We start from the raw sequence: 25,142 nt of genomic DNA, 5'->3' as shown, positions 1-25,142 counted from the left end.
ACCTACAGCATCATCCCATCAGTGTGCAGCAGAGTAGCAGGGGTCACAAAGGCTGTCAGGGTATAGCAGCAGTCTGAGCCCAATATCTGCACCTAACAGCATCCCAATTGATGCTCTCTGAGACAGCTTCAATTTCATGTTAACTATACGGGCAGTGAAACAAAAGGAAAAAAAAAATATTGTGCAGGTTATTCTCAAAGACTCTGGTTTTTGAGCTTTGGTGTCACAGAAAACACTGCAACTGTGCTCTCCAGGTCATAAAAATAGAGGGCTTCCTCACCCTACAAAAGGCCAAGCAGGGAAGCAGACAGAATCAAGAAGTATTACAGCTCACTGTTAGCCAGGAAGGAGCAGCTGAGACTAATCAGCTTTCATTTTAAAAGTATAGCATCCCTCCTAAGCTCTTGTTGCTGGTGGTCTTATTTTCTAATTCTTATTAATCACTGCTGTTATGAATTCACATGGATGACAGCTCAGGAAGATACTTCTGCAACCAGGATCAAGAATCCACTGTGCGAGGTGCTGTATGCCACCATCTATGAAATAGGGCTGCTCCTCCACAAGGGTAATATTATTTATTTATTTTTATTTTTTAAATACGATAATATTAAAAAAAATAAAAATAGGTCATGCCATTTAATGTGAAATATGAAAAAAAAAAAAAAAAAAGTGTTTCTAATTTGTGTTTTTCCTGTGGGTTTTATCACTCAACGCCTACGTTACTTAATTATATACACCTCAAATAAGACTTAAGAATAGCTTGCTTATTAAAATCTGTCACTGCTGTTAGAAAACATGTCACTGCTACACCCGTTTTGTTTCTGGCTTGCCTTGTCAGCACGGCTGCCACCTTAATACCCTGCGTGCCCCCGTTCACCTGTGGTTTTTCCAAGCTGGTGGGAACAAGAGTAGCTCAACAGCATGGGGGAGGCAGCTTTGCAGAACATTTAGCAAAATGAAGTGGGGAGGGCTGAAAGCGTGTGTAACTAAGATTGGTATCTGTGCAACTTTCCCACATGCTCTGATCTTCTTGCTTTTGAGGGATTCATTACCTTTTCAAAGGCTTTTTTTTTTTAATTATTTTTTTGCTATCTTTAATCTTTTTTCCTTGTTCTTATGCGTGGTCTTTCATATTTGTCACTGAGGAATATTAGAATGGGAAACTTTTATCACTTCCAATATTGGATTTTGCTTCGTGATGTTATTGCTGTATTTGCAACAACCCAATTTCCTCCTCCTCTGTATATACCTTTAGAGCTGAGTTATTGCTGAGGTAAATTTTCTCTCTTGTCACTCCACCATTTGACACAAGGTGATTAATTTAATAACAGAGGTTATTTTTCAGAAGCTGCCTGAAAGGGCTGTCCATTCAGGTAATGGGCAGAAGTTTCTTCTGTGCACAGTGCAGTGCAGCTTTGTGTGCTGCTCTTCACTCCTTGGCAGTTGTGCTGAGCCTCAGATAATATTCCCCAGCTTGGGATATATTCCCCAAAATGGAAGAGACTAAAACGAAGCAGCAAAGAAGCTATTCATTAGAGCTGAGCAAATATGGGGGGGGGGGGGGGGGGGGGGGGGGGGGGTGGAGGGAGCTGCAGCTGAATGTGAATATTCACTTGATTTTAAAAAATAAATTAGCTTTAGCTGTGTTTTCATCCCCTTTGGCATTTATTTTCCAGAACTCTGCATCCCATCAGATTATACCAGTGTAAATGTTCTCAGAAAGCTCATTTTTAGCTAGCACATGGAATTATTTGTTTGACCCCCAGGGACTGGTTTTTTGTAATTACACAAATAAAGCACTTGACTTTCTTGTAGCTCTGTACCCTAACTGGTGTAGCATGCAGTTGCTGATGCACATTAACCGTGTTCCACTGATATATAATGATCAACAACAGACCTTCACACAAGGTTCCCCACCAACACCACAGTGGACTCTTCTTGGCCACAAACAGAGCATCCCAGTGCACAGTACCTAATTAATTCTTAGAACTGCAGTAGCACCTGGCTGCTGATGTAGCCCTGCTTTCTTTTGTCAGCCAGGTACCTGTGCCAGTGGTTTGCCAGTCAGTGGTTAGTGCAGTGCTACCAGCTTCAGGTGGAACAGGCTTTATTAACTAAAAAATATCCCCTAAATTTCCCTGCTTTTTCAGCACCTGCAGTTGAGTGGTGCGGGCAGAGGTGACTGCAGTGTTGTTACAGAAGAACATGCTCCAGAAAGCAGTAATTCAAACAGAGAGAGTCTCTTTGCCTGGGTGAATCTAGCTGCTTAGGGAAATGTGGCCATACCCCTTTGAGTGAAAGAAAGTCTGGATGTTCTTCCCCAAGTCCTAGCTAAATATTTTGTGTGCCCTCTCAAGGGGAGTGTGGGAAGGGTTAGAAGGAAGGCAAAGGACAGGTGGAACAATGTTGAAAGATATAGTAATGAAAGAACAAGACAGGTCTGAAAACTGGTAAGCCATGGAGCTCCAAACTTGTCTTTGTTTCGGTGTGCAGGAGAGCTTGGTGCCATCAGGGAGACAGCAGAAGTCTGTACTAACTGCAGTGGTGTGCAAGAGTCGTTCTTGGGTTTTAATCCACACTGGCAAGTAGATTCCCTATTAGCCTTGGACAACGTGTATAAGAACTTGGTTTCTATTTTCTCCTCCTTGAAATACTTTATAAGGAAATACCATCTGAGCACTGGGACATGGCTGCTGGTAGACAAGTCCCAGTTCCAACATCAAAGTAGGAAGTAGGGAACTAACCAAGAGATTCACTTTCCGAAGTCACCCAGTATCTAGAGCTCTTGGAAGGAGTCCAGAGGAGGGGCACTAAGGTGATCAGAGGGCTGGAGCACCTCTCCTATGAAGAAAGGTTGAAGGAGATGTGCTTGTTTAGCTTGGAGAAGAGAAGGCTCTGGGGAGACCTCATTGTGGCCTTCCAGTACTTGAAGAGAGCTTATAAACATGAGGGTGAACAACTGTTTATGAGAGTGAATAGTGATAGGACAAGAGGGAATGGTTTTAAACTGAGATGGGAGATTTAGGTTGGATATTAGGAGAAAGTTTTTCACCCAGAGGATGGTGAGGCATTGGAACAGGTTGACCAAGGAGGCTGTGGCTGCCCCATCCCTGCAGGCATTCAAGGCCAGGCTGGATGTGGCTCTGGGCAGCCTGGGCTGCTGGTTGGTGACTTTGCACATGGCAGAGTTGAAACTAAATGATCTTTGATGTCCTTTTCAACCCAGGCCAATCTATTCTGTGACTTCATGAGTTTACCACAAGTGTTGGAGCTGCAGCTGAAAACAAGAATGGACTTCAACTGTCCTAGTTTTCTTTTTCCTTTTATTTTTTTTCCCCTTAGTTTTTCATCTTTTTTTCTTTTTTTTTTTTTCCCTCCAAGTCATTCAGCATCACACTGCATGTGAGACATCAGTTAGAGATGTTAAAAACACAAAGAATTTTCTGCTAGGTTTTAGAGGTGGTTTATGCAGTACACTCCCTATCTTAACAGGATTCTCTTTGCCATTGTTCATCTGGTTCCATTGGTTCATCTAGTTCCATTGTCTTGGTCTTTATGTGGTGATAAAAAATACTCATTTCAAAGTCTTGTAGGAGGGTGGGCCAGTTGTGCATTACATCTCTGCCTGTCTTGTGGAGCTAGGTTATTAGTAAATCACTGAACCCTATTTGATTGTATTTCAGAGGTATCATGTTAAAGCTCTCAATGATGAGTGACCTTCTACATCATCAGATAGTTAGTTTACAAGCTGTTTTGAGGTAAATCACACCAACTATTAAAGAAAGGAAAAAAAAAAAGAAAAATGATTTTTCTGTCTGCAGAAATAATACAGCCCTTCCCAACGTTAATTACTCATCACAGTTGATATCACTGCTGTTTTGTAAAAGAGAATTGGATATGGTGAGGGCACTTAATCCATGGGGACAAACAGGAGAGAAAAGTGATTTCTACCTGGGGCTGGCTCAGCTCCTCCTTTGTTTAAGGAAATGGGACCTCACCCACCCGCTGATGCTTGATGCATATGAGGCTTCTTACCGCTTTCTTCCTCTACCTGAAAGTCTCAGGAGCATAGTGGCAAGGCTAGACCAGTTGACCATAAAAAAGAAGAAACAGTAATTCTGCCTGATTTAAATAAGTGACGTGAATACATATTGCCCCACATTGACCTGCTTGAAGTCATCCGACAGAGCCTCACATAAATCTGTGAGGCATTTTGCAGAGGCTGGTGGCATTCTGCTCATGTAGAGTGTTATTTAGTGGACAGGAATTTGTGCCAACTCTCTATGAAATCCTACTCTGTAGCCTAATTAAATTTCCACAGGGACCCTATTGCCAAGCAGATAATCCTTCTTTGTTCAGACCTCAGATTCTTTTTGGTTCTCTCAAGAAAGTTGTATGCAAGGGAAGTACACCTTTCAGGAAGTTGGATGATGTGTCCCAGTACCAGATACTATTTTCAGCTCTTCCATGCTGTCAGAATAAACCACCTAATTTAAAATCTATCAGTTTTCCCTTCCGGGCTGAAGTCTGTGGGAAAATTTCAGCTCCATCACCGCACTCGTTTTGAAGAATTAAACTTGGAAAATGCATTTAAACTGAGTCTTGGGATGGGAATTCCCTCTGTCTCAGTAATATCTGAGACAAGAGATTTTCAGTTTATCCTTGCTGGGAGGGAGGAGAGAGAAGCAAGTGTTTCACTTTGGCATGAGCTCCTGCAAATCTCTCGGCAGATATCCGATAAAAGCATGTTAGGATTTGGCAGATGAGGTTTTCCCCAGCTGAGTTTTCCTTTAGCAAAAGACCTGGGCAGAATGTTTTTTTGTTTTTTTTTCTTGTTTTTTTTTTTTTTTTTCTTAAATTTTTGTCCTTTGATTCTGGGGATGAGGGGAGGAAAAGGAAAGAGAGGGGAATGGCAGCTATGGGGCAAGGGGCAGGAAGGAGCTGACTAGATGTCTGTTAAGGGTTCCTTCCAACTCAAATGACTCTTTGATTTTGTGAAGGATGTCAAGGGGGATTGGAAACACAGGACACTGCTGGGGCAGAAGGTTTTCCTCTACACAAGTGCATTTCTCCCTGGACGCAACTCCAGGTTTCCTCAGTTCAGATGTGATTTTCTGCCTTAAACTCTGCTGACCAAACAAATCTCTGCTAGTTTGCACAGACAAGAATAAGCACTCAGTGGCATCCCTGTTGCAAGCTCTTTGCAACATCAAGACTCCATTCTACATTGTGTTCCTCCAACTCAGGATGTGCCATTGTCCCCATGCCTGAGGTTACTGCCTCAGGTTCATCTCGAGAGCCTTTAAAACAAGAGGACTCAGCATAAAGCTAGGGCAGAGGGAGGCTTGCACCTGAACATGCAGTGGTGTGGCTCACCTCTGCTCACAGTGCAATGACTATTTGGCTGTCTGGTTAAGCTCTCAGTTAATGCAGATTTGTCAGCAGCAGCTGTAGGAGCTGGATGGTGGAAGAACAAAGTAGGAACTTATAATGTGCACGTAATTGTAAAGAGGAGGATTTCTTTTTTAGTGAGAGATCAGCAGTAGTGCAGAGTAATAATCATCTTAAAGGGTGACTCTCTAGAATTAGTTGTTATTTTTTTTCGAGTCCTTTGACATCGTTTCCATACTATATAATTATCTTAAAATTTAAGTGCTTCCTGCAGTGATAATGTGTGCATTTTTGCATTCTTATGTAAATGCTTTAGTAGTTCCCAGTGTAGAATTGGAAATGCCATTCAGAAACAGGTAATGGCTTTGCAGTGTCTAGGGGAAGAAATTAATCTTTTTCTTCCACATCATTTTACAGTTTGTGTTCTGTGGTTGTGTTTCCAGCTCTGACAGAAGCTACTTTTCAACAGTAAGCATCCAGTGATAGGATATGCTGAAGCAAAGAGCTGTGTTTCAGCAATCTGAGTTTATAAGGATGAGGTGCCAGCAGCCAAACTCTTCCATCCCACAGAAAGAAAACAATCTGTACACTCAGTTAATCTGCACTCAGACATCATAGGCTAAGCTAGATATGAATAATTATGAAAAATATTGCTTACAAAATTATGAAGATATTATAAAAAGTAACAAAAGGTGCTGCCAAGGTGATAATTTCTATGTGGTGTTGCTGAATTAAGTAAACATGGGTCTCCATCCCCAGCTTGTGTGGCTGCACAGGTGGCATGGACTAAAGCACAAACCCAGGGAAGAGTTAATTACCTGATGAGCTACAAGAGCTGTTGTACCCAGGGCTAATTTTACTACTGCTAATGTAATGCTTAAAGCAGTATTTGGTGTTCAGCTGACTCTCTGGACCTGCTGTGTAGGAACAAGGAGGTGTATCGACAAGTTGCTCTGGGTGGTTATGTTCACCTGTTCCTACAGCAGATTATTTTGCAGGAGAAAGGAAAGGAGCCTTTGGCTTCCCTGCCAGGAGAATGTCAGCTTGTGATACAAGGGGCTCACTTACACTGTAAAGCCCATAATGGGGAAGGTTGTATTTGAACCAAAGCAGCGAGGCAAGAGTTCTGCATTGTACAGAAGTCTGATGATTAAAAGATGAGGTTTAAAAGGCACCGTGTCTCGCTAAAAAGCTGGTGTTGAGATTTCAAAGCAGACTAGGAGTTCAACCACGTACCTTCTGCTACTTTCAAAGAAAGGTTTTTCCTCTGCATTTGCTGGGCTGTTTTGAAAATTGACATAAATCCTTACATATCATTTCCTTTTAATAATTCAGAGCTCAGTCCTGGAGCTCTAACTCAAGCAAAGTCGTGATTCATTTCATTGGGAGCTTTGCCAAAATAAGACTGTAAGGTTTGTGGGCTGTTCCAGCAAAGGAAAAAGAAATCCCTGTAAATATTTCAAAGTGAAAACTGTATCTTGGATGTACCCGAGGTAATTTCTTTCTGTTTCAATTGTCAGACTGCTGATGCCAGGGCTGAGCTGGGGCAAACCTCCCTGGCTTGGAAGAGAGCAGACAGGAATTCTCTTCTACTCAATACTCTATTTAATGAACTCATTAGTAAACCCTTTGGCGGAGCAGGGTCTATGAAGCAGGAGTCAAACTCAGTGGATCCATGCTCCCTTATAACCTCCAGAGGTAATTTATCCCAACATGCTCTTTAAGGACAGGAAAATCCCAGGCAGACCCAAACTTTGGTGTTGCTTTTAAGTGCCTGGAGGTGGATGAGACAAATCAGAGCTTGGGTTCCTGTGTGCAAGTCCAAATTCAGGCTCAGATCCTCAGGGATACTCAGATAGATGAATCCCATTTATTTCAGCAAAAGTCTTAGTTTATTTCAGCAGCAGAACTTAAATGGAAATTAATTGCCTCCTTTCGGTCCTTGTGGGTTTAGCCACAGAATCCTACAAGTCCAAGGATGCCCACAGAGCCTCGTCTGCCTGAAGAAAAATAGCATTTCTGGACTTGCCAGCACATTATCCATGTGCAGACTCAGATTAGATTCACCAAGCTTCCCAATCCTTACCCTGCTGCACCTTCTTCCCTCAGCCCTTTTTGCTGCTTGTCATGTTACAGTAACAAAGGGATGCTCCTAGGCAGTGAAATAGAAGATCAGCTGGTGGGCAAATGAGGTGATCACCTTTTCAGATGGACAAGCTCACCTTTCTGCTCTCAATTGCAGGGTGGTTTTGCTCTCTGCTTTCTGGCCAGCTGTAGCCAGCTTGTATCTGCTGACTTGGAAATGAGATAACCAGATTTTAGCAGCAGGATGGATCCAAGGCACTTTATATTCTCAAGACAAAATGCTGGTATTCTTGGGAAACTTTGGACTTGCTTCTCAGATTCCTCCTTGGCATTGAGATGCTAAATGTTCCTTGACTTGAGCTCTTAGGGAATCTGAGTGACTCGCAGTTCTGTACACCTGGGAGTGCTCATTTAGTCACACTTTGCACTTGCTGTTTTGCTGCATCATTTTTTTCCCCTCCGTGAGATAACTCAGAATGGCAACAGCTCATCTCTCGGAATGCTGTAACGTGAAGGTCTGCAGGGCTTGGCTCGTGGAGCAGCTGTTCCATGCTGATTTCCCAGAAATCTGTGATTGTAACCCAGGCTATCTTAGGTTTGGGTTTTAAATTGCACCCTTCCCTGAGACATCTGGGTGCCTTCCAGGTTTAAATTAGCTTTAGCAGGGATCTCTGTCTCCTTCGCTGCTCAGACAACAGCAGCTTCGTGTCTCCCTACAGTCTGGCTCCAGAGTCATTGGTCACACAGCCCAGGGGCAGCAGGAGTGAGACATAAAATCACTGAATGACAGACCCTTGTGAAGTCTGTATCACTGCATGGGAGAGAGGAGGAAAGCAAAGCTTTATAGGCTTATCTCTGTGCTTTGGCTCCGGCTGTCTCCTAGAAGGACTGGAGTTCCTATTAGCCTGTGCATTTGTTTTAGAGAAAGCTTCCCATAAATCACTGCTGGAAAAGGCTTGCACCTTTACCTTCAGTGAGGTCTCTTAAGAGGATACATAGTATTCAGCCTGGTCTTTTGCACTTATTCAATAGCCAGGCCATGAAGTGAGGTATTAGAAATGTTTCTGCCTTATGTGCATGCTGGGTGCCCCTGTTGAGGAGTAGCAACTGTAAATGCACACACAGAAAAAAAGAATAAAAGTATTTTGGATGCTGTGATGTTTGCAGGGACATTTCCCCAGTGCTGGGCCTGGGCTGCTTCCCAAGGCTCTGCTGAAAATGGAGGTGGCTGCATTCCTAGGGATGTATGAGGCCGCCTATTCCTCAAGCAACATGCTGCCAGCGTGCTTGTTAGAGCAGTGCAGTGCTTTAAATGCTAAAGCATGCTTTCCCTGAACTACAGATGTGTGCTTCTGTTACCTGTGCCTGCTGCAGAGGATGGATGGGCTCTGCTGTGGTTTGTTATGTGTAGTATGCTGGAAAGCTCCTTGTAATGTGAACTGCCGTTAATCCAGCCCTCGAAGTGTTGCTTAGAGGGAAGGAGTGTATGTCATTTACAGAGAGGAATTCTATCTGTTCTCTGTGCAATTATCCCTTCTTGGTGGGGCTTTCCTCTGCTGAAGCAAGTGTTTCTTCCCAGTCAGAATCAACTCTTGCTAAAGGGTCAGTCACAGATCTCATCTCATCTTGTATAATCCCTGATAATCGTGTTTTTTAAAGTTTTTTTGCCATCTGAAATCTCTCAAATCCCACAATTAGCCTGCCATCTAATACGAAAATCCCTCTGAGATCCTCTTAGCAGCATATGCTCAATAAATAGCATTATTTCAGGAGCCGAGAGGGCGGAGGAATTCCAGTGAGCATCTCCACTCTATATCAAGAAGCAGGTTTGCCTGCCAGTAATGCCCTGGCACTGTTCAACTACTGAGGTTTGAGAAACATCCATCTATAGCATTCATGAATAAATGGATTGCAATAAATCAAGCTCATCTGAAAAGGTCTCATTACCATTTGGTCATACAGAGATGCTGCTTTGGTCATCAGGGTGGAGCCAACCAAGTCCTTGAACATGTGACCTGGTGATCTTAGAGGCCTTTTCCGACCATAATGATTCTATTCTATGTTTAGTGCTAATTTAGTCTATAACACCAATCTAAAGACTGTGCTGCATTCAGTGTTTTGCAGAGCTTTACGCTGCTGAAGTTTGGCAGTGCTGATTGGTGCAGGTGGGGCCCTCCAGGCAGCCACCAGACTGCACACAGGAACAGCAGCAGGCAGGACAAATGCGTTTGCTGAGAACTGGTGCCTAAGAGGATGCTATTGACCACCAAAGTATTGGCTAACACTTGGTGCCATAAATATGCATACACATTAATAAAATATACAGGCCAAATGGCAAGGCTTTGTGCAGAACAGACTCCAGGCTGACAGGGAAGCAAGGACCTGTTTGATGTAACGTGGCATTATTTCTTTTCCTGCAGCTCGTGCTGTTATTTATCTTCCACTCGCAGCTTCTCACAGGCAGTGAGCAGAGGCAATGTCTGGTGTGCAGAAAAAGAGCTTGCTCAGCAGCATCTGTCCCCAAGCACTTCCTGGGGGCAGGTCCCATCTTTTTACTGCAGCCTCAGTGAGGGTGGAAATATGGGGTGTTCCCATCTGAGCTTGGGATGAGCTCTGCCTCCACACATTTGCCATCAGAATGGCTCTTTCCCACAGCAGCTGAGGACACAGGGATCACTTCCACATCGATTTTCCCAGTGGCTGTACAGGCTGTCAACTGGCTTGCAGGTTGCCAAAGAAGCAACATTCCCTGTTGTCACCTTCCCCCAGGGGAAGTACTGTAGCACTTGTTTTGTTTCTTGCTCAACTGCCCTGCCCCTCTCCCCAAAAAGGGAAACATTTTTGCTCTTTCCTTTTTCCCATAGCATTGGAGGAGCATCTGCTGCTAAAAGGGTCACATCATGGCTTGTAATTAACCAAACAGATTTAGAGCCTGCTGCAAACAGTGATTAGATTATTGTTTCTTCAGCACTCTCAGATAAATCTGCATGAATTCATGGGTGACAGTCTGAAGGAGATCTCTTCCATCTCCTTATCCCAGGGCTGATGTCCTATATCTAGGCTGGAGCAGTAAATCCCACATGCTTCCAATTAACTGGATGATATGAGTAGCAAGGCAGTGTTTGATGGTTCAGCATTGCTGCACGTCCATCCTGCTGAACTTGGGGTATCCTAACCTGCTGCTGAACCCCATCCCAGGTTAGCTGTCCCCTGCAGCTCCTCATATAACTGAAAACTGTGCTTTGACTGGTATGGCCCCAGCATGCAAAAAGGTCATACTGCCCTTCTTGCCCTGTGCTCCCAGGTGATATTTAATAAATGACAGCCAAGTCACCTTGTTCTAGGAACAAATTAACTCACAGCGCTGCTCTGCATCCCCAGCAGCAGCATGGGATTCCCCCAGTGGCAGTGGTCGTGTAGACGAATACAAGAGTAATTGTGTAAAAGGGCTACTGGGATGGACTTATGTTTTCTTTCTCAGTTGTTCTTTCCAGCTTGCAGATGGCTGGGTCATGTCAGGCTGATGTCTCTTTATGCCACATTCAGGTGACACTACATCTGCCCTGTTCTGAGCAAGCTGCTTGTGCTTTGCCCCTTGGAGCTGCTCATTGTCTGCTGGCTCTCCCTTTGGGTTTGCATATCACTGCCTCATCAGGACGTATTCATCAAATGGCAGTGGGCACAGAGTTGGCCATTAAAACAAGCGAGGTGCTCCATGGCTGCCTTTAACTTGAAGCAGAACACAGTCTCAGTACTTTAGAAGGACTTTTTCAACTTGGAGTTACATATTTTTCTTAAAGTAGTGGATGACACACGTAAGCTGAGGACATTGCACAACAGCTGTGTCAGAGAGATTTGACAATAGCAGAATTTGATGTCAATTATAACTGCTAGAAAATCTGATTGCAATGGCTGGCAGGTTATCTGTGAAATAATGGCTGTGTTCTAAAATAGGTTGCTAGCATCTTTGGGGCTTTCTGCTCTACTTCTGGGGGAAGAAAAGAGGTCCTATCTGCCTTTTGCTTCCATCACCGCTCCTTTAATTTTTAAGCATGGTTACACCGATGGATCAAAAGGTCAGAAACACCATAAAATTGGACTGTATTTATCAGAGACACAACTTAAAAGATAGAGAACTTTTGTACGAATGTGCATAATGAGGCTGAGCAGCAAAGACCGTTTTACTTTGTCATAAGACCAGTGACTGGAAATATCTCTACCTCCGTTATACAACTCAATGGTACAGCCTCTTTTTAAATGTTGTGTTTCAGTTCTGGAAATGATAGAGGAGGAAAAAAAAATTGAAAGGATTCAGTGAAGGGTAATGAAAATGATTAGAGGCACAGAGAACTTTTCATATGAGGAGAGATTTAGAAAGATTAGGTCCGCTTAGTTAAGACAAGAGATGAATAAGCAGAGACACGACAGAGAGCTGGGAGGTAATGAATGGCACAGGAGAGGCACGCTGGGTAATTTTATATGCTGTTTTCCAAAATTAAAAGCGGAGAGAAGAAATATATATATATATACACACACATATAAAAGTTGTTCATTTATTATGAGAAACAACAATGGACAACATTTTAAATATGTTTTCCGCAGTGCTGATCTCAGCCATGGAAGCTGCTGTTAGAAGAAATGAAGATAATGAGCTCAGGAGAATGACGAGAAGGAAAAAGTGCTCTGGGGGAGAACCTGAGCCTGTTGGAAGGAGAGGGCAATTCAACTCTAGTGTTGGGTGGGAGCAAGATTCACCCTGCTTCAGTTCATCTGCTTAACTCAGTCACTTGGGAGAGGGACCACGAGAAGCTGCAGCAGGTCAGATAGGTCTGGCAAGGTTGGCAGCACATACCCAGAGAAGAACATGAGATCAGAGTGTAGAAGCACACAGAACACGTGCAGAGTGCTTCTATCTCCCATTTTTTAGTAACTGGGGACTACTTTACCCAGAGGCTGTGTATGTTAGTGGCAAGAGTGTTCTCTTTCTAAAGAGAAAGATTTAAAAACAGATTTATACACAGACTTCGTGTAGAGATTTTGAAGTGATAACAGGTATGTGTAAAGGAAGAAGAATTAGATGTGATGAAAAAACAGCTTCCAGGTAGTAGGGCTTCCTTACATATGCTGCTCTTCTCTTCCAGTTGGGCTTTATGCCCTAAGATAACCCCTGGGCTCTTACTGCTTTGTGAACCTTCCCAAGGCTTACAAAGCAGGCAGTGTTTAGAGACTACCTTCTTTCTACCTTACTAGAATATCACTGATTTTCAGTTAGGACTGGAAAGTCTGGTACCCTAAAGCCACAGAAATTTTAAAAAGGGCAGATGCAAGATATTAAAATATTTATAGAGTGATTATTCGGGAAACTGCAGGGGTTTCATAGAATCATAGAATCATTTGAGTTGAAAGGGACCTTTAAAGGTCATCTAGTTCAACTCCCTATTCTATGGATCCAGGATTGTTAGAGGTGCACATGTTCAGATCAGTGCTAATGCGTTTTGGGGGCAAAGTGGATCTCCTTTCTTATTCATACCAAGTAAATTATATCTCATAACTCTGTGGACCAGTTTAGGAATGGGACATGTGCTTGACATGCGCGAGGCATTCTCTAGGGCATCTTGCAGAACATTTAAACCTCACTGTGGATGTTCTCTAACAGGATATATTTCCTCTGCATTATTCTGAAGGGTGACTTCTTTCTGTATGTATCATGTGTTAGGTGTCTTGCCCCAGCGAAGGAGAGCTTTGGTTTAATCAGCATAGTTATAGAGCTGAACTGTCACCAAAAGACAGGGGAACAATAATATGATCATGCGTAGTTTCTATTTATCTCAATTAAACTTCAGCACTCTTTAGAGTCATGGAGTCTTTTCCCTGGGGTCATCAGGTAGTACATCCATTGCATGAGCTGAGCATGCTGACGCACCACACTTTAAATAGGTATTTATTGATGTGTCCAAATGGCACTTAAAATATCCAGGCAAAGATAACTTGGACAGGTTTTTACAACTGAGTCACTGAGAGGACTAGAAAAAGGGTGAGGACCAGAACTTAAGTCTGTAAATCTCAGTGTATGTGATTAATGTGTTTTCTACTGCAGTTCACTGCATGCATTTTTCCCTAAGTTTGTGCCTTTGATTTGCTGTGCATGGGAACAGTGTCAAGGGAGTAGTTACAGGATCTTTTCAGTGCTTTTCTCATAGATTCAGAGAATACTTAGTGAAAACCTGAAATCCTATTCTGGAGATGCTGGATATCCAGCTGCTTCCTTGGGCTCCATTTTATTCTTCCTGGAAGCTTTGTCCTAAAGGAATATACACACCACTGAGTTTTTGTGCTTCACTTTATAAATTCCTGCTTATTACAGTGTCCTAGACAATTCCATGTAATGGAATTTGACTTTGGGATACCTTTGATGACTTTGCATCTTTCAAATGTGTTCTCACATGGGCAAAACAGCTGAGCACTGTGCTGGTGTAGCACCATCTTCAACAGCACTGTGCTGCAACTGCTGCTTGAAAACAGGATTGCAGATTTCCTAGTCAATCCTACAAGACATATAGGTGGTAATTACACTGTGAGTTGCTCCCACCCAAACCACAAGGATTCCTTACAGTAGGTAAACTGAAGCAAAAAGGACAGTTTTGTGGCGCTGCATCCTGTCTGTATCTGATCCAGAATAAATTATTTCAGGTGAATTGTAAGTTTCTGTCGCTGTTGCAAATAGATTTTAGGTGCTTCATTTCAGAAATAACAGCTGCTTTCTTCAGCGAGTGATCTCACATTGGTGATCTAAAAGCAGTTAGTCCTGGTAACATAAAAATCGAAGTATTCACATCTTGTGCTGTTGGTATCACTGCACACTACAGGGTGAAGATACAGGGGACACACCCTGGAACTTCACATGCCAAGATGGAGGAAATCAATCTCTGTTAATAAAAAAAAAAAAAGGCAGGCTCACTGGTGCAGAAAATCACTACTCTGGAGCCATAAAAAGGCTCCTTCAAAAATTCATGGTTATAGAATGGAATCCTGGGCTATGGTGTAGTCCTGCAAGAAATAAGGATATGGAGAGAAAAAAAATCCAATTTTCATTAGATGGAGAAAATAAAGAATAAATCCCATATGCAAAGCCATTGATTGCAAGGAATGTAACTCTATGCTCAGTATGTAAGAACACGCTCCAAGTTTTCCATAATACCCAATGCTTTTCCTAAATACTTTTTGAAGTTTGGGGTTCATTGTTTTTTTTTTGCTTTTTTTCATTCCCCTAATGCTAGTTCCATTTCAGTAGATGTTTGATTATTCAGGTCAGCTGCCACTGGTAGCAATAATACATGCTACCCATAGCAACATACAGAAATGTAACAAACTCTGTATTGACTCAGTGACTTAAGCATACTGCTCTATAAAGCACTTGGTCATGTTCTCTGCTGACAGCATCCACAACGTAAATGTAGTATGCAATTAATAGCAGAGAGCATGCATCTTTGCCTTTGCAACCTTACTGTGTGTGCAGCTGTCCTGAGAAGAGGCTTTTATTGCACGATGGGGCCCTGCAAACTCTAAATACCTTTATTTAAAGCAGATTCCCCATTCCCTGTCTGTGGGAGTCTCAATTCCTGCATTACAATCATTTGGGGTCAAGACATTTAACATTTGGTCCTGCAGTGTAAATGGCTAAGTTGGCTGATAATTTGGATGGTGTTTGGTTTGAAGTATGGCTTTTGCACAGTTAGTGCAGGTAGAATGCCAAGTTTGCTTTTGCAGTAGTTTAGCTCTCAGCTTTGGTAGACCTATAACAGTTTTTGCATGTAAGAGATTATTTTAGATGTAATCTAGTCAGCTGCCTGGAAATACAGCCACTCTAAATGCAAGCTACAATGCCTTTTTACTATATTATCATACACCAAACTATTCCCTTTGAAAAATAAATATATTTTTCACATATCTAATGCAGCTGCAGATCTATTCATGCAGGAACATTTCAGTAGTTCAGCTGATCAGCTCAGAGTCAAGAAGCAGCTTCTGACAGTTCATCTTGCTGCTTATTTAAGCATGTCTGAGTCACAACTACAGTGAATCCAGCACCTTCTTTAACTTTTATTTATTCATTCATTCATTGTTATGGGTGCCTGTGTGAGGGGCTTGGATGAGTTCACTGTACTGTCATGTAGGTGCCATTATCCCCGACTGCTGAGTTAAGCTGAGACTGAAATACTCTTTTACACAAATACCTATTTTCTCATCTGTTATGTGTAGCAATATATTCATAATATTTGACACCTCAGGATGCACTTTATTTTCAATACAAGACAGACTTCCCTTCAGGGCAGCTGAAGGGAACTCTCCTAAGAATTAGAACACTCCTGAAGATCTCCCAACCCTAACTTGCCCTTTCTCAGTTCTCTATCGAAGAATTTATCAACAAAGACAACAGAATGGCCATTGTGTAGTTGTTGCTCTGCACTATATTCTGAACTGATGTGCTGTTAGAGGAGCCCTGTCCATGCCCAGTTGGGTTGGCACGTAGAATCATAAAGTCATAGAATCATTAAGGCTGGAAAGGACTTCTAAGATCATCTAGTCTAAATGTCCCTGTACCACCACTAATGGCCACTAAACCATGTCCCTGTGAACCACATAATTTGTCAAGCTCAGAACAGTATGTTTTAATTGCAGTACCCCTAAATCAGGAGTACATCTCCCGTCATTCCCTAATGAAAGCTTTCTTCTGCAGTTCCCTTTCCACATTCTTTTTTTAATCAGTAGGAAAGGATTGTATTGCATTAAATAAAAGGCAAGTGATGGGTGGGAACAAACACAGAATGTAAGCAGCAGCGTGGTGCAAGCAGAGCAGCCATGTTGCATCACTATTATTTGGCAAGGAAAAAGCCCTTCCTACTGTGCAGCACCTTTGTGAAGCTACAGACATAGCCTAGGAGTTAAGGAGAGGTCAATAAAGAAGAGCAAATGTGCTCTTGTGCCAAGGTGTTTAGGTTGTCTGCCAGAGTAGAGGAAAAATGGGAGGAAACTTGACCTGGAACTGAGCATGTTATTGAGTGGTGTTTGTATCCTGTTTGTCACAAGGTGTCTACACCATGGCTGTTACTACTGAGCCATGGGTTGCTGCATGGCTGGGTTGGCTGTCCATGGTGCTTGTGGGGATGCCCATTTGGGTTGGTGGGCACCAGCAGGTAGCATCCAGCCATACTCAGGCACTGCTGTAAGAAACTCATGGCAAATTCCACGCAAACCTCACAGCCAAGAGAAAAATGAGGAGCAAATGAGTTTTTTAGCATCTGCTTTGAGAGACTTTTGCCTACTGCTGCTCGTGCTGAGGTTAATTTGCTTCCTAAGAGAGCTGGAGTAAACACTGTGGCTCTGTTTGCAATCTGCCCCTCTGCTACTGCACATAAGCAGGGCTTTTTTTAACCAAAACAGCTCCAAATTACTGTACATAAACTGTAATCATCTGTCAGGAGCACTGTAGTTTTCTATTTTGCTGCTAATTGGATGATATGTTGGCAATAGTCTTTGTTAACATGGCTAGCACTGGGCAGGGTACACTGGGAGAAGGCTTTTATTTAGAAATGTTGCAAAAATACAGTGACTGTCTCCACTTGACAGCGATTGAAACCAATCGTCAATTAACTAAATAACAGCCAATTAGTTTGAAGGAAAAAGGAAGAAAATTGCTTACTTCTCATTCTTTGTTGAAGCAAATGCCAGTCAGAGGATGAGAGGTTTCTTTCTTTCTCCTGTGAGAAGACAAAATGTGAAAAGATGTGCAGAAAAAGTACTTTTTTATTTTTTTTTTAATAAATACCATCTTTTTCTCATACAAGAATATTTCAGAAACTAGATAAGAACGTCTTAAGATCCTGAGACATTTAATTTCCTGTGATTTTTTTTTTTTTTTAAATCAAAATTACAATCATTATGCAGGCACAATTTTTCTTCCTTTCCTTTGTGCTGCTGCCGGATACTTGAGCACAAGGACAGCTCTGCAGAAGCTACCTGCCTGCACAAGAAAAGCCCAGCAAACAGCTATGACTGCATAAGCAGGGTTGGAATAGTAACTGCTGCATCACCAGACCAAGCCCTTCATCCTTCATATTCCACAGGGCTCTAGGGGTTCATGAAATCATACAGAATGATAGAATCATTAAGGTTGGAAAAGACCACTAAGATCCTCCAGTCCAACCATCAACCCATCCCCACCGTGCCCACCAATCCTTGTCATTTGGTGCCATATTGTAGCTGAGACCTCATCAAAAGCTGTGCTGCTACAAAACTTGCAGCACCCAGAGATCTCAGGAAGATATGGAGTGGTTCCATTGGGACTGGTGTTTTGGTCTTAGCTCCATCCTGTGTTTCATGCCTGCATCCTAACCTGCTTAGAAACATGGAATCATTAAGGTTGAAAAGGACCTCTAAGATCATCCAGTCCAACTGTCGATCATTCGCTATCATAAATCAGTAATAAAGCCAAAAGGTATTGACTGAGTGAAGACCACTGCACAGTGAAAGCCAGAAGAGCAAGGCTCTCTCCCGGTTTGCTGCTCCTTATGTTAGCTGTTAGCTCAGTACCATCTCATCAAAAGAAGCAGTGTAATTCAACACAAAGACTAACACTTGATTGTGCACGCTATAAGTACAGTGCCATTTAGCTCATGCCTGTCCCCAGACAGAGGCTGATGTCTACAGTGGGTCTTTGACAGCAGATATTGCACTGAGCAGAGTAGGACAAAGCTTAGAGCAAAGAGGCAGCTGCTACAAGCTGCCTTAATATTGCTGGGTTAGTAAAAAACTATTTACTCATCACAACCTGGCTTTGAATTTTTTTTCACTCTCTTCCTGAACAGCTAAGGCCAGAAGTTAATGCACAAAGGCATTACATGGCCATGCTGTTTGCCTACACAGCTGAACTGCAGTGGGCCCCATGGGGCTGCCATCAAGGCCATGCCTACCTGATAGCCTTTAGTTGCATCCATCGATAATTCTTCACTTAGACTTTTTGTTCAGTGTTCAGAAAGATTTTATTCTGCTACTTTGAGCTGCTTGTGGTGTCGTTTCATGGGATTCAAATTGTGTTACTCTATTGTTAGTACTTCTATGGCCAGTGTTCTAAGTTGGATGGCAGAGTGAGAAGTATGTCTTTTAACTATCAGAAAAGCAACGAATATCGGATTATTTTGCATTATCTGATGGGAGACTCTGCACTGCACATATTGATCTTTTACTTTCTTGCAGGAACATTTTACACCTGAATGCAAGTTCAAAGAATCAGTATTTGAAAACTACTACGTAACATATTCTTCGATGATCTATAGACAGCAACAGTCTGGCCGGGGTTGGTATTTGGGTCTTAACAAGGAAGGAGAAATAATGAAAGGAAACCATGTGAAGAAAAACAAACCTGCAGCACACTTTCTTCCAAAACCATTAAAAGGTAATTTCTTGGTTTTGCTACCTGAACTGACTTTGTATTGTCAGGGATGTTTAATTGCCATGCATACATATTTGAAGGGTACAGCTAACTATATAACAAGGGTATAATATTCTGTAACACACTCTCAGTGTAACCTGCTTTTTTTATGCTTCTCTATTATGCATAATGGAGAATTCTGCCTTTCTCTCATCTAACTATATATATATATTAGTTTCTTTGTGCCCACAGTACACAGCATCTCAATTACAGGTAATGAAGGCTTCACTTGGAACAGCCCAAGTATTTACACAGATGTTACCAACTTACTGCATATCTTGTCAATCTGTGCTATATATTACAGGATGTTTGTTTGTCTATTTTTTGCCTGGGATAAAGCTGCAGTGTGCAGTGCTTATTTAACCACAATTAATGTGGCATCAGCATGTGACATTAAAGGTAATAATGCATGTGGCGTACATATCCTGCTGTGTATTAAAAGCCAGGACCTGGAGCTGTCCCTGGAGCATCTGAATCAGTGCTGTGCTCAGACTCAGATTCCTCTTTGAAAAAGCTACCGTAAGCTCCTCGCTTGGTGGGCATGAAGCTCTTCACTTCTGGGTTGTGCTGTTAAGACACCTTTTAAGGCAGCATCATTCTGAAATCAGAGGGGATATTTCTAAGGTGTACAGCCCTGGGTGGGCTTCAGACTAGCTTGGCAATCTACATTTAGGAGCAAGTTTTAGGTAGCTGATGCTGAGGTTGATCTTCACTTATATGTATGAACGCAAAGGAAGCAGAAGGCTGAAAAACCATTTTCACACTCTTTAGCTTGGTCTGTATACACAAGTAATAGGCCAGATCACGGCTGTTAGCAGTGCTATTTCACCATTAGTAAGGAAATGCTGATTCATATCAGTTCGCAAAGCTTTGCAAGTGGAGTGGGTAGGTGGGTGATTTAACTGGGAGAAAAGGTAACTAAGGGATTTTTTTTCCCCTCTCTAAAATGTCATTCCCTTTAAGAGGAGCTTGGAATTTCTTAGGACATTTGAAATGGAAGCTGTATTTTTTTTTTTAATTCACTCCTTATGTTGCTCGTTAAGGAATGAAAAATCTGGACGTTTTGTAGCTGGACGTTGCACCAAGTGACTGTAATGCACGCTTATGCGCTGTCTCTTTTGCTTTGCAGTGGCCATGTACAAAGAGCCTTCTCTTCACGATCTCACAGAGTTCTCAAGATCTGGAAGTGGGACCCCAACAAAGAGCAGAAGTGTTTCAGGAGTGCTAAATGGGGGTAAATCCATGAGCCAAAACGAGTCAACGTAGCCAGGTTAAGGCAAGCCAAGTGCTCTCTAAACAGAACCTTACCTCTGGATGCAGTTGAATTCTTACTAGCAGTCTTTCATCCAAATGTTCAATTGCCCAGGACAAGCCACCGAACTTGCATAGGTCACTCGTTTATCAGCCATTAGATCTACTGGTTGTCAAAGGATATACCCCAATAATGTAGAATATGCTTGTGCATATCACAAGGCACTTGGATAGCCAGCAAACATAACTGCGGATTAAATCTCGGAGAAGAGGTGTCCAGATCTTTCTCTCTCTCTCTTTTTCTCTCTCTCTTTCTCTTTCTCTCTCCTATGCTTTGTGGAATACGAAACAAAAACATTTCACAGCATTCACTGCTGATAAGAATTTGCTTTCCAACTAAGAAAAAGACCACTTTTGCTCTTCAAAGGAAATTTTAATGCTTATATGTTTTATAGGGGAAACAAAAAACAAATATGTAAACTCTGTTGTTTCCTTGGCTTACCGTTTTATATCTAAGGCTTGATAAAGAGATGTATCCTTTAATTTGAAATAGTGCAACTTTTTGATTTCTGAACTCCAATGGGTCTTTAAAGCTACGTCTTTCAAAAAATAACTAAAAATTCAGGGTTGGAACTGAGAGTTGGTGTCTCAGGCTCTAGCAAACAGTGTTCTTGTGGTTTTAAACACAACGAAATATAAATTTTTATAGATTTGTAGTTTCTGGTAAAGTTCTTGTGCTAACCCCAGTCTGTAGGAACTGAAATGTTTTGTTATCCCAAGTGGAAGTTGACAGAAAGGGATAAAATTATCCTCCAGTGTAGATTTCTCTTAATTCCATTTTGTGTGTCATGTTAAACTATTGTTGTGGCTTCTTTTCTAAAGACAGAAACTGTGGAATTAAGGTGACTTAATTTTTTATAAGAAACGTCTTATTTGTAAAAGTCCTTCTTTCACTGTAACGGGCACGTGAATATTGTGTAGGAGGAAGCGTTAGGACAGGTTACCCCTAAACAACATATACTTATACATGCTATTGGAAACAATTGTTTAAAAAAAAAAAAAATGTAGTTAGGTTTCCATTTAGGTCATCATGTCTGTTGCATGGGAGAAAGTTGGAATATTGGCCTAGAGTTGCATGATGTGTAAGATTTTGTGCATTAATCATCGTTGGATTCTGTGCTCCAAAACTGACATAGTTCCGTACAGGCAGCTTTCTGCCTTGTACAAAAGAGTTGTTTATTATTTGTTGTATACACAACCATGCACTGAATAAACTATTTATATTAAGATGTACTTTTTAAAAAAGCTTGTTTGATTATATGATGTACATCGAGGATTACTTTCAAGGGAAAAGGTTGGCAATTAAATTATAAAGTTACAAAAGATACTGTAATTAACATTCTAAATCTTTCTATGTAACAAGTTATTCCCTTGTGACTCCGTACTCCATGTGAATGAGAAAACATTCTTCCTTTTGGATATTGTTAGAACTGGTCTTACTCGCCCAGCTGAGATACTCAAAACACAGTGACTACTAAGTGCCACAAAGTCTGGGTAACAGCCCCTTGGCTGCATGCTGACGGAGCCTCAGTGAACTGCTCTCCTCTGCTTTGAGCTTCTCCGTGTCTGTTCTCCTTGTTAGGCTTCCTTAGTGCAGCCACATAGCGCTACCTCGCAGCACACCTCCCCAGAGCCCTCGGTACGAGGGGACCTAACAAGATCTGGTGAGTTCAGCACTGCTGATGTCAGGGTGGCACCTTGAGGATGCTCAGAGTTCCCTGAGCATCGCTGCAGGCACTCATCGGGGCCAGCTCCTCTAGTCTTGAGGAAATGGGCAACCATGCCTCCTGCATTTGTGCACATGTTCTGGAGAGAAAATGCACTTCTCTCATTAGTTTTCTCTCCAAAAGCATCAACGAGAACTTTTCTACAGTGTCCATACAGTACTGACAGGCAAGCTTCACTCATCAAGGTGTTTCAGTAAGACCTAGGAGGAACAGGTTCTCATCATGGGTGGCAGATAAAGCAGGTCTGGAAGGGAATCATGGAAACGGAGACAAAAAGCTACCTGTAGGTGTTAGTCTGATGTTAAAAACAGATATTCTGCTGTCCATTGTATCTCCTTCCATCCTGAATAAGCTGGGACAATTAGCTTTTTTATGAATGCCTGGGCTGAGAGAAGAGAGAAGGAGATTGTTTCACATCAGACTCCCAAGTTTGTTCTTTTGTGGCAAATTGTATGCCAAGAGCTCTGGCTTGCTAAGCTCCTCTGATGGAGCAGGGTATTGTCCTCCGCATATAACACCACTGTGGTAACTTTCAGAGGACCTGCAATCCTCCTGTCAATTCTCGCCGAAGAGTAAAGAAGGTGGGGGAGAACTATCATGAAAGTCTTTAAAGAACTGAAGATGTGCCCTGTGATTGTTTCTGGGGTTCTGATACTTGAGTGGGTCTGGAGCATTTTTTTCTCTTCAGTTAATTGTGCTTTGCCTTCCTGAAGCATTTTCTTAACCTTTTCAGTCAAGAAAAATCAGACTCATTGGGGTGCATGTTCCAAACAAAGGAGTCCGAGTGCCTTAGGAACATAAAACCTGATCAAAAGTAGGCATTGTTGTGCCAAAGCTAGCTAGACACATTGTTCAATGCCGTGTTTATTGTCCTAAAGGTAACTGGAGGTCTGCTGCTTTGCTTGATAGCTGCAGCCTTGCAAATCCCCATTCCCAGTATCTCCAACCTTGAAGGTCATCTGTAGCAAAAGAAAAATGCTCATCTCACAAATTGTTGCTTCTGAAGACCCATTTTTCATATTGACATTGTCATCAGCTGTGAGCATTCACTATCAAGTCTTTAGTTTCAGAAGTTTCTAATATATCAGGCTAGCAAAGCCCACTCTTGGGTTGAAGACAAGGAGAGATGTATGGTGATAGATGAGCCACAAGTTCCTAAAAACTTCTGGCAAACCTGTTACAATTATCTTCCTCAGAGTCTGTAGACTGAAAGGGGAAACCCTTGATAGCATCCTGCACTACACTAAAGCTTAAATACACTGTAGGCAAAGTGGGAGATCATGCCCAGAATCTTACAAGTAGTCTATGGAGCCATAGTCTGAGATTTTATAAGGAGAAATACAGTAAAATGTGTCTTTGCAGACACTGATGTGAAGGTGATACTCTGACCCAGCCAGCAAAGACCCTTGAGTAGACAGCAGTTCAGCTTCAGCAAAGGAACTTTAGGAGTTAGATTCAAGTATTTCTTTATCTTCCTCCTTCTGCACCCATAGATTAGCCCATTAAACAGATAACTCTTGAGTCATACCTTCATTTAAGAAGCCTGCGATGATGGAAATGTGTCCATATTGGGTAGCTGTCTATGAAAAGAAAACTTACAGCCACCAGTTAACCCACTTTGCTATGTCACGAGTACCTGTCCAAGTGCAGTAGGATGCATGCCTGGAATAAAGACAAAGCTGAGGGACTGGTAAGAAACCAAACCTTGTACTGGCTATGAGCCACCAACCACCTGCAGGTTTGCTCTCAGGCCCTTCTTTATTGCCAGTGTGATGGCTTATGCCTCTCACCTGCCATTTCATTTGTCCTTGCCTCTCCACCAATGTGACCACATTGTGTGGCATACCATAGGCCTGGACTCAGGAGGTGCAAAACTGGTATGGTGTCTTTTCAATTCACCTGGGCTTCCTCAGGCAAAGGCCCTGAGCCACCTTGGGCAGAGGCCTTATGAAAGGCTGACAAACACTATCTGCCAACCCAACAGGAAACAGGTCACCTGTGAAAGCGGAGGAAAACTGCTAGGAACACAACTATTATGGGGCAAAACCTCTGCCTTTTTGAGATCCACATATCAGAGCTGCTTTCTTTGAGATCTCTGCAGGGGACTTGAACATTGCCTTCTCTGTCTGATTTTGGGGTGAGGGAGGATGGCAAGAGCTCTTCTCTGTATCACAGAGAGATCTTTATTTTCTTCTTTTCTTTTCTTTTGTTTTTTCCTTTTTTAATTTTAATTACCTCATGCTACCTCATAGCATGGTTGTATCTCCATAGCCCCTTGCTCAGACATGTTCATCGCTGGCACGATGGAAGACAATTTCCTACCTGGAGAAAACACCTCCAGGTTCCCCCTGGGAAGAACGGTGCCCCTTCTGCAGCACTGTCTGGTGTCCCCACTGCTGGTTTCCAGCCCACAGGCCAGGGTTTCCAGTGGGATAAAGGTGATGTAACGAGCTCAGGGATGCTGTGGTATGTCAGGCCTCTCGGCAGCTGAGCACCAGCACGAGAGCCAGGTCTGGCAGAGCTCTGCTGTGTCTTGAGTATCTCTGCATGGAGACCAGAGCCAGCTCTAATGGGTTTAAACGTCTCCCTGACATATCCTTAACCAGGACACTTTTGCAGGACAGAATCTGTATGTAACAACCTCCTATCTTCTAATAAATAAGTCTCTCTAAAACAGATTCCTCTTTGTCTGGGCTCTGATTTTTATCACTGCTGGTATTGTAAGGGCTTCCCATCCCAGCGCTGCTGCATTACACCATTGTTTTAACTGAGATAAAAACCCAACTGTAATAATAATGTCTTTTACATCCCTTTGAACTAGAGTGGGGCAACCTGAGTGCTCAAGGCACACAAATGGGCCCTATAGTTGCTGTAGCATAGACACAGGCCATGGAAGGCACAGAACATGTGGGGAGTTTTAGCCGCTGATGAGAAGTCTTCAGTGAACCCTGGAGTTCAACTTCCTGCATGGTGTAAGGGCCTTGAAACAAGCTGTTTTTGCTGCTAAATTTTATTGCAGATCTGCTCTGCTAGCAGGGCTCACCCTGATTTGGGAGCATGCCATGGCATAGGGGGGGTGGATACAGGGGATGACACAGTCACACTGCCCTACTGCAGATTCTCTCATGGGGAAGCTTAAA

The 25,142-nt window shown here is 42.5% G+C and overlaps 1 protein-coding gene across 3 annotated transcripts in view; it reads left to right on the top strand.

Moving 5' to 3' along the window:
• FGF13 (fibroblast growth factor 13) overlaps positions 1 to 24,680 on the top strand; it is a 204,994-nt gene extending 180,314 nt beyond the window's left edge. For all 3 annotated transcript variants that reach the window (XM_015860419.2, XM_015860417.2, XM_015860418.2), the window contains 2 exons: positions 18,730 to 18,928; positions 20,094 to 24,680. In XM_015860419.2, coding sequence (XP_015715905.1) covers positions 18,730 to 18,928; positions 20,094 to 20,230 — 336 coding nt within the window. In that variant the 3' untranslated portion in view covers positions 20,231 to 24,680. The remainder of the gene's footprint in view (positions 1 to 18,729; positions 18,929 to 20,093) is intronic.
• Positions 24,681 to 25,142: the final 462 nt, after the last annotated feature.

This window comes from Coturnix japonica, chromosome 4 (genome assembly GCF_001577835.2).
Source record: "Coturnix japonica isolate 7356 chromosome 4, Coturnix japonica 2.1, whole genome shotgun sequence".
NCBI lineage: Eukaryota > Metazoa > Chordata > Aves > Galliformes > Phasianidae > Coturnix > Coturnix japonica.
This window is presented reverse-complemented; position numbering and strand designations above follow the sequence as displayed.